Genomic DNA, 9095 nt, shown 5'->3' on the forward strand with positions numbered 1-9095 from the left:
CCATGTAAAGGCACAGCTGGGAAGCAGCTGGGTTGCAGCTCTCAGTCTTCAGGCAGTGCTGGTTAGGAGAGGGCGGCGGCGCACACAGACAGACCAGGGTGATCCATAAACACATCTCTATATTTATATATTAGATACAGGCACGGGGAGGTGGGCAGGGGCACGGGACTCTCCACGTGCCCCCGCCTCCAGTTCCACTCACCCACACACAGAAGCAGCAAGGGCGTTAAATGTGGCAGCTTTGATGGGGGAGGGGGTTTAGGCCTGGGCTTGGCTCCTCAGGGATACTAGCCCTTGAGACTTAGGAATGTTCCTTCAGGGAAAACGGGTGGAGTTTTAATGAGGTGACTGGGACAGGGCTTGCCCTACTTAGTGCCCCTGCCCCTCGGTAGATCCTGGGGCAGCCAGGGCCTTTCTATTCCAGAACTTCCAGAGACTGGGCAAGATGGAGGCAGAGCAGCAGAGAGATTTGCTCTAGGGCCACTGAGCCCCTTAGGCCCACGGCTGGGTGGGATGGGGTGGGGTGGGGTGGGGAAAGGGAACAGGGATAGAGGTAAGAGGGAACCTCTGCCTGCCTGAAGCAGGAGACCCCAGCAGAGGGAGAGAAGGTAGCCAGGCCCACCCTTGGCCTGGGTTGCAGGGGTCTGGGCTGAGCACAGTGTCCATTTTCTAACAGTCCAGCGGGGAAGGGGCAGGCAGGAGGCAGGGCCTGGAGGAGGAAGCAGGCAGGAAAGAGCTGTTAGTGCTGGGAGAGAACCCAGTGCACCCTGACCCAGGCACCTCCCATTTCACCCTCACACCTGGTGCAATGTGTCTGCTTCCCTGTCTGCAGGTGGGAATACCACCAGCACCCATCACAGGGTGCTAGGGCTAAGTGCGTAAGTGGGTGCTCATTAACCTCTCAGTACAGTGGTTAGGGTTCTGCGGGGCTGGCTCTCATAATCAGATGGCCTCCGAGAACTGAGGCATAGAGAGGTAAGGTGTCTTGCACGACATCTCACAGTTTTTGTTAAGTGCAAGAGATGAGGCCTGGGCCCCGGTGTGTCTGCCTTCCTTCCATCAGCCGTAGCTGGCCAAGGAAGAGGCTGGAGGAGGGAAGGAGTGCAGTGTGGGTGGGGGTAGTCCCAGCAGATTCCCCTCAGGTGTGTAATTGCTGACCTGAGAAACAGGTGTGAGGAAGCCTGGCATCTGGGATAGCCAGGTGCTGTGGGGCTCCTCCCAAAGCAATCATGGCATCACTTGCTTCTTTGCCCACACAGGGAGCGTCAAAGGCTGGCTTGGCTCCTCAGAGCCAAGTGACTTATGGGGGTCTGAAGTGGTTTCTGGGTTGGGTGTTAACAAGTGGGAAACATATAGGGTTGGAGAACAGGGCTGGGTCACGAAGGACTGGTGGGCCTCATAGGCCTTCTGTCACCACCATACATATGGATCATAGTGTAAAGCACATTTGTGACTTTTCTGAGGCATGCTGGGCACCCTTGTGTTAAGGTGAGGCTGTGTATGGGCAGTGAGGCCACTCACCAGGCCCCAGGGGGTAAGGACATCTGTCCAGGTTATGGGGCCTCTGGGGCCCCTGGCTGGAAGCGGGCTGTCTCCTGGAAGATGAGCTCTTTCAGCCTCTCCTTGGGTAGATCATCCAGCTCCATGTCAAAAGTGAACGGCTCCTCGGCTACTGGCTGGGGTAGCAAAGACAGTAAAGCTTAGCACGGGCACTAGGGGATAGCTATTCCCTCGCCTGCCTGCCTGCCCTGCTGCTGGTGGCTGGCGCACCTCATCCGTGGGGTCATAGTACTGTTCCAAGTAGGGGTGAGCCAGTGCTTCTTCCACTGTGATACGTTTGTTGGGGTTGAAGGTTAACATCCGGTCCAGCAGGTCAAGAGCTAAGGAAGCACAGGAGGCAGGGGTCAAAAGAAAGGCTGGAGGAGCTCCCAGAAGCATCACTTTGCCCAGTTCCCAGAAGCCTGTCAACTCAGACAGCTGTAGGGATCACCCACTCTTCTCCACATCCAGGCTTTAGCCCACTCCAGCACCTGAGTCTCTCTCACCTTTTGAGTCTGACTTGGGAAAAAGCTTGGCCCAGGCCACCTTGGTCTTGGAGGGCAGAGACTGTAGGTAGTTTCGGGCTTTCATGTTGATAATACAATTCAGGTCCTCTTGAGAAGGGGAGCCCAGGATACCTGTGGGTAAGATGGGGGTCTTGGTGAGAAACCTCCTTCTCCTGGGAATGAACAGGCCAAGGAAGCAGGACAAGAGCCCCAGCCCACCCCCCTGCCCCAACTCCTCAGAGTCACCTCCCAGCCAACAGTATGGTGGAGAAGCGCAAGGGGTTGAGACTTATGTAGCCCTAGGTTCAAATCCTGGCTCCCACACTTTCTTGGGTGTTGGGTTTAGCCTTGCTTTTCCCATCTGTCAAATGGGGATACCTTGCTGTAACAATGTCAGATGCTGGAAGGACTCCACACATTGTGACACCTCTGACCTCGACCCCTCCAGAAATCTCACTTCTGATAAGCTAATCCCCCTCAGCTAGCCAGGGCTCCCTCACCCAGAATGTGGTTGAGCTGGTCCAGGTAGTGCTTGCCGGGGAAGATGGGCCGATTGGAGAGCATCTCAGCCAGAATGCAGCCCACAGACCAGATGTCGATGGACTTGGTGTAGCCCTGGGGAGGGAAAGTAGTGGGCTCCTGGGCTGCCCTCAGCAAGGTTCTGTTGTCTGGGCCAAATACCAGGCAGAGGGCAGAGTGCAGAGACCTGGAGGAACCACTCTGCTCTTTCTGGAGGCCAACGCCCAGAGGGTAGGTGTCCTGTGTCACAGGGGCCAGGGGCCAGTGCCTGGGTCAGAGATGGCTCCAGGGCTTCCCTTCACAGGTCAGGAGCTCTCCTACCTTGGAGTTAAGCATGATCTCTGGAGCCCGGTACCAGCGTGTCGCCACATACTCCGTCAGAAAGCCAGTGTGGTCATGTTCAGGATCAGCAATCCTGGCCAGGCCAAAATCGCAGATCTGGAATCAAACCCAGGCTATTAAGCTGGGGTGTGAGACTGCCACGGCCCAAGCAGTCACCCCGCTACGCCTCATCTATGCTGTTCCCTTGCCTGCCATGCTCCAAAGCTTCTGGTCACCTGGCAGCCCCAGGGGAGGAGGGAAGGCACTCAGCCCTCTGACCTTAAGGTCGCAGGTGGTGTTGATAAGCAGGTTGGAGGGCTTTAGATCCCGGTGGAGCACATTGGCTGAGTGGATATACTTGAGGCCCCGCAGGATCTGGTAGAGGAAGTAGCAGATATGGTCATTGCTCAGCTGCTGGCTTTTGAGCAACTTGTACAGGTCTGTCTCCATCAGGTCCTGCACAATATAGCTGAGGATGGCTCCAGAGACCCCCAGGTGGGGGGTGACAGGAGGCACTTGTTAAGGAAAGCATGCTCTGGTGAGTAGGCCACACATCCCATCCTGCAGGGGACCCTTGGCCCCTTGGACTCACCAGCTGGGCAAGGCTCAGAGCCTCTATTGCATCTCAGCTGGTGACCCTGAGCAAGGCATTTCTGTTCTGTGGCCTCAGTTTCCCTAATGGGGAAGTGAGGATACTAATAAACTGCAGGAGGCAGAAGAACTTGAACTGTAAAGAGCAGCAGCTCAGGAATTAACCCACTGATGTCCAAAATCCCCATTCTGCTTCTTGCTGGCTTTATGATCTTTGCCTGTCTGTGCCTTGGTTTCCTTACCTGGCTAGAGGAAGTAACTGTTCTTTAGAAGGTAGATGTGAAGATTAGAGGAGATGACCTCTCTAGAGCAGTCAGTCCATAGCTTGGCACACTGGAAGTGCTCAGCAAACATCAACTCTTATTGTTAATATAAAAGCCTGAGCCACATGGCTGTTGAGGGGGTTAAATGAGATAATGTATGAACACCATCTGGCATGCAATAAATGTTTGCTTAAAAATAAATGCCTGCCTTATGGGAATGGTTTGTGCCAGAAAAACGAGAAGACACTCCCAACAGCGTGCTCCTACTCAAATAAGAGTGCCTGGCCATACATCAGAAGATGGAGGAGTAAATGTCCTTTTATACTTGAAGATAAAACAAAGATTAAACATAAATAAAGAAATAAATGCCACTTGGCTTGCCTTTGGAAGAATAAGTCAGAACTTTCTTTGAGAGAGAACATCTAGACCAATCCTGCTGTTTTATAGATGGGGAGGTCCAGAGAGATGCAGGGACTTGCTCAAGGTCACAAAGCAAGCTGGGATGTGGAGATTTTCTGTCTACACGGTAGAGGGCTGCAGAGGCTGTGAAACAAATCCTTACTTTCGGGTGGAGGCCTGGGACTGGCAGGGGTGGGTGGGGAAGAGGTGATGGGTGTTACAAGTTGCTAACAACCAAGCCAGGCAGGAAGTAGACTAGCTGGGCAATACTGAGGGAGGGTAACAAAGGCTGGGCTGTAGCTCCCAGGGCAAGGTGCAAGTCCACAGGTGACTAAGGTGGGGCTCTGAGAGGGAAGTCTCAGGGAAAGAAGGACCAGTTCCCATCTGGGGGAGGGGAGAAGGCAGCAACAGAAACACCTGATTCTAGGCTTTTGGGGCCTCAGTTTCCTCATCTTTGAAATGGAACTGATAAATAAGGTCCGTCTCCTAAGGCAGCTGGGAGATAGAATAAAAGTTGTCAAAACACTTGCCACACACAGTACCTGTCACAGAGTAGGCCAGCAGAAAAGGCAGTTTTCTTTCCTACTGCCTTCCTTCCAGTCTGGGGACCCAGACTGGAAAGAATCATCAGTCTGTTAAGCAAGAACTGACTGTGGGCAGAGGCTGGGTCATATCACAGAATTATAGATGTCAGAAGACAAAGCTTCCATACAGACCATCTTGCCCAGCCACCCTCCACCCCACTGGGGCAGCGGGCAGAGAAGGACTTGTCCAAGGCCACCCTGCCAGGCTACAGCAGGCCAGGAGTGACCTGAGCCCTCTTCTGCTCTATGGCCTCTCCTCTGCTGAAAAGTTTCTTTTGCTGGGTTTGTTTTGGAGGGTGGTAGGGAAGATGGAAAAAGAAAGAAAGCCAATGTTCCCCAGCCCAGCTTTGAGGCTGTGCCTGGCCAGGCTGGCCAAGGTGAAGGATACACATCTCTCATGGCTTCCAGTGTAGGTGCCCGAAGAATGTCTCGGATGCCTATGACATTCTCATGGCGGAAGCGCAGCAAGATCTGGATCTCTCGTAGTGTGCGCTGGCAGTAGGTCTGATGCTCGAAGGGGCTGATCTTCTTGATGGCCACTCGAGTTTTGCGCACATGGTCATAAGCTGAGCTGAAAAGGGGTCAGGGAGATGTTGCTGGACTTACAAAGGGGGAATCCAGGCCTGGTGGCCCCACCCAAGCCTTGGCAGGGAGGCGAGGGAGCAGGAGAGGGCTCTGGCCAAATCATAAACAATGCTGGTTCCTTCCTGCTGTGAAAGCCTGGGATCTCCAGGGAGAAAGCTGGGGACCAGCCAGGCGGCCTTTCAGTGACTTCACAAACAGAGGAAGAGACTGACCACTCACTGACTTCCCCTCTCCTCTACCCGCTTCCATTCTAGTTGCCCTGACCCTTTCTCTGCCCTTCCCAAGTTGGGCTCCCTCAACTCTAGATAGGTAGTCCAGGGGTGGGAGATGAGTGGAGGAGATAGATGAGGCAAAAACTGCGAGGAGGAGGAGGCAGTTGGTGGGGGGCAGAAAGAAAGGATAAGAAGGGGTGGGTTTCAGGGTGGGATAGCTGGACAGCAGAGCTGTTCTCATAGGAACAAAAGGCCTAGAGCACACAGCCTGGCAGGGAGAAGTCACAGACCCCAACCAAAAGATGCAGGAAGGCACTGCTGACACCCTCATCCTTCATCAGGCCCCTGGTGGGACAGGATGGAGGGGGGGTGCAAAGCCATGCCCCACCCTGAGCCCTGCTCTTCTCTCCCAGACTCCCTGGCCCAGCCTCACTACAAGAACCCAAGGCATCTCTCCCCCCAAAAAACGGTCCTTCACTCTCCCTTCACCAATACTTATGCTCTTAGCCTCATCTCGTGTCCCTAAGGTCCCCAAGGTGCTCACAACTCCCCCACGTCACTTAGATGCCCCTCACTTCATTATAGAAGAGCTGGTTCAAAGCCTCCAAGCCCCTACAAGGGGGGATGTAGGCGACGTCCCCCCCCCAAGCACTCCAAGGCCCCCTCCCTGGGACACTCCCCGAGCCCCCAGAGTCCCCTGTCTCTTCGGGACGCCTGGAGCCTCCATGTCCCAGAAAACACAGGGACGTGCTTTTCCCCTCCTTTGAAGCCCCCTCCCCATAAGGCCCCCTCCCCCGGAACGCCCCCTCACCTGACCATGCCGTACGCGCCCTCGCCGATGTACTGCAGCTGCGTGTAGCGCGGGCCCACGTCGAACGGCTGCCCCTTCACGATCTCGACTTCCCCCGGGACCCCCGGGCCGACCCCATCGGCTCCCCGGGGCTCCCCGCCCCCGCCCCCCTGAGCCGCCGCCGCCGCCGCCATCTCCACTCCTCCCCTCCCTCCCCGGCGGCCCCGCCCGAGGCCCCGCCCCTTCCCGCCCGCCCTGTCACCCGCGGGGCCGCGCGCGCCAGGCCCCGCCCCCGCCCCCGCCCCCGCGCAGGCTCGCGGCCGTCACGCGACCCGCCCCGCGCGCGCCCGGCTTTCCCGCCGCGGTGCCCGGGTCCGCGTCCTCCTCCCGCTCTCTGTGCTCCATTCGGACGCGAGGGAGGCTCGGCCGGGCGGCCCGGGAGCCGATCCACATCCTCCCCTAGATGGCGAGGCAGTCGATTATGCCAGAGCCACCCAGCGAAAGTGTCTGGAGCCAGGACAGAACCAGACGGAGCCTGGCCTGTGGAGCGAGGGCTGCAGCCCCAGGGGCAGCCGCCCAGCGGTTCCACACGGTCTTTGTAGTTTACCTCCCTGAGCCAGCTCTGCTCTAGTGATAAGTGACCTCATCCCTGTTTCACAGTGGCCCTGGAAGACCTGCTTCTGACCTCTTGTAGATGAGCCAATGCAAGCCTGGCGGGTGGCTGATGACTTGAAGTCACTCGGCTCTACTGAGAGCTGGTGAACCCAGGGGTCCGGACTCCCAGCCTAGTGTATTTCGGACAAGAGGCCTGCAGAAGTGGGATAAGGAACCTAATCTTGCCAACCACTCTGCCACACAGGTCCTCTGTCTTTTTGCCTGGAGGCCAGAATTCCAGCCCACCTCACCTGAGAAATGCAGAAGCTTCGATGTTGGCTGCATTTAATTAAAACATGCTCTCAGTCTTTAAAAAAAAAAAAAAAAAGATTCAGAGTTTGTGTTGGATTTGACAAAACTGGGGTCCTATTAAGATCATCATTTTTTTTTTTTTTTTCTGTAACTTAGACAACCCAACAATACAGGTCTCATCTGATTGTTGTGGCTGCCAAGAGCAGAGGCCTAGTCTTTTTCATGGTCTTGGTACTGTACCTGTGGTGCCTGGGACTCCGATGTTAAAAATCTTCTTTTGAATGAATGAATTGATTTATAGACCGGAAATCTGAGATTTAGGTTGACTTACTGGAGTAAGGCCACTGTAATAGTGACAGAGCTGAGACTCAAAATGATGTTTTCTGACACAGAGATAGAGGCCCTTTCTAATTCCATACTGTCTCAGGATCAGATAGTTCAAACTGAAGAAGGGGAACTCAGAGACCACCGAGTCCATCCCCATCATTTCCCAATGAAGACATGAGCTGGAAGCTTCACTAACACAAATCCTTGTTTTAGTAAGTAATCACATTGTTTTTTCTCCCTGGGAAGCTGGGAGTAGGTCCTTGTACGCATTACAGATCAAGAGACAAAATGGAACAGTAATTATGATTCTGAAATTGCTCATAATTAGATCCATGGCTAGGCACTCTAACTCAGATTAATGAGACTGAGTTGCTGATTCCCAGTAGCTTATAACTCACTAAAGGTTTAAAAAGTACTAATTAGATCAGTGATGTTTTTAGTTATTCACTTGATAAACTTATTTTTTTGTACTGGGTGTTGAACCCCCGGGCACTCAACCACTGAGCCACATCTTCAGCCCTTTTTTATATTTTATTTTGAGACAAGGTCTCACTAAGTTACTTAAGTTGCTAACCTCAGCCTCTTTAAGTTGCTGAGGTTAGCTTTGAACTCCCGATCCTCTTGCCTCAACCTCCCAAGAAAGCGGCTGGGATGACAGGCATTGGCCACTGCACCTGGCTACTTCATAAACCATTAAATGGCCCTATAAACAAGCTCTGAGCTAGGCACTATGGCTGATGAAGACTACTGTAGTGTGGATTTATTGCTAAAAGGAAGAGCTCACTGGAGATAGATTGCCTGGATTAAAATCTCATTTTTGCCACTTATTTGCTGTGTGGCCCTGGACAAATTACCTACCAGATTCCGTACTCATGGCGCTTCTAATCTATTTAACATGCACATATATAAATCAAGTTAATGGTAGATGAATGAATATAGTAAATACATAATATGTGAATTCAGGGATAGGCAAGATTGTTCTTTCTGGAGAAGTGAGGAGGGTAATGGGGAGGTGGCTTTGTGTGTGTGTGTGTGTGTGTGTGATACTAGGGATTGAACCCAGGAATGCTCTACCACTGAACTCCATCCCCAGCCCTTTTTATTTTTTATTTTGAGACAGGGTCTCCTTAAATTGCTGAGGGTGGCCTTGAACTTTCGATCCTCCTGCCTCAGCCTCCCAAATCATTGGGATTACGGGCATGCACCATTGTGTCTGGTTGGGGGAGGTGGCCTTTGAACCACTGAAAGATAAATTAGGTTGCAGGAGGTTGGAATAGAGGAAGAGCATCAAAGACAAGAAACAGCACATGCTGAGATACAAAGTCAAGAGTGTAATTTGTCCAGAGTAGCTGCACAAAAAAAGATCTAGGGGAGTATCAGGCTGGAGAGGTAGGCTGGGGCCAGATTGAGGAAGGCCTTGGGTTTTGGCAGAGTTTAGATGTTACTCAGTAAGCAGTAAAAGCCCTTGAGGGATTTTTGCCAGATCATTTTGCAACCGCGGGAGAATATAGTGACTCAGAGAAAGCACCATGGAGTTCAGCTTGGAGCCAGGC

The 9095-nt window shown here is 53.3% G+C and overlaps 1 protein-coding gene across 1 annotated transcript; it reads right to left on the minus strand.

The window, feature by feature from the left end:
* Positions 1 to 102: 102 nt before the first annotated feature.
* Mapk3 (mitogen-activated protein kinase 3) lies at positions 103 to 6525 on the minus strand. The gene is made up of 9 exons (XM_078024095.1): positions 6331 to 6525; positions 5111 to 5293; positions 3165 to 3354; positions 2886 to 3002; positions 2546 to 2660; positions 2046 to 2177; positions 1771 to 1880; positions 1522 to 1676; positions 103 to 709 (listed from the first exon to the last, which is right to left on the minus strand). The coding sequence occupies exons 1-8, from the start codon at positions 6501 to 6503 to the stop codon at positions 1554 to 1556; spliced, it is 1143 nt and encodes a 380-aa protein (XP_077880221.1). The 5' UTR covers positions 6504 to 6525; the 3' UTR covers positions 103 to 709; positions 1522 to 1553.
* Positions 6526 to 9095: the final 2570 nt, after the last annotated feature.

The sequence above is a fragment of the Ictidomys tridecemlineatus genome, chromosome 10 (genome assembly GCF_052094955.1).
Source record: "Ictidomys tridecemlineatus isolate mIctTri1 chromosome 10, mIctTri1.hap1, whole genome shotgun sequence".
In the NCBI taxonomy this organism is placed as follows: domain Eukaryota; kingdom Metazoa; phylum Chordata; class Mammalia; order Rodentia; family Sciuridae; genus Ictidomys; species Ictidomys tridecemlineatus.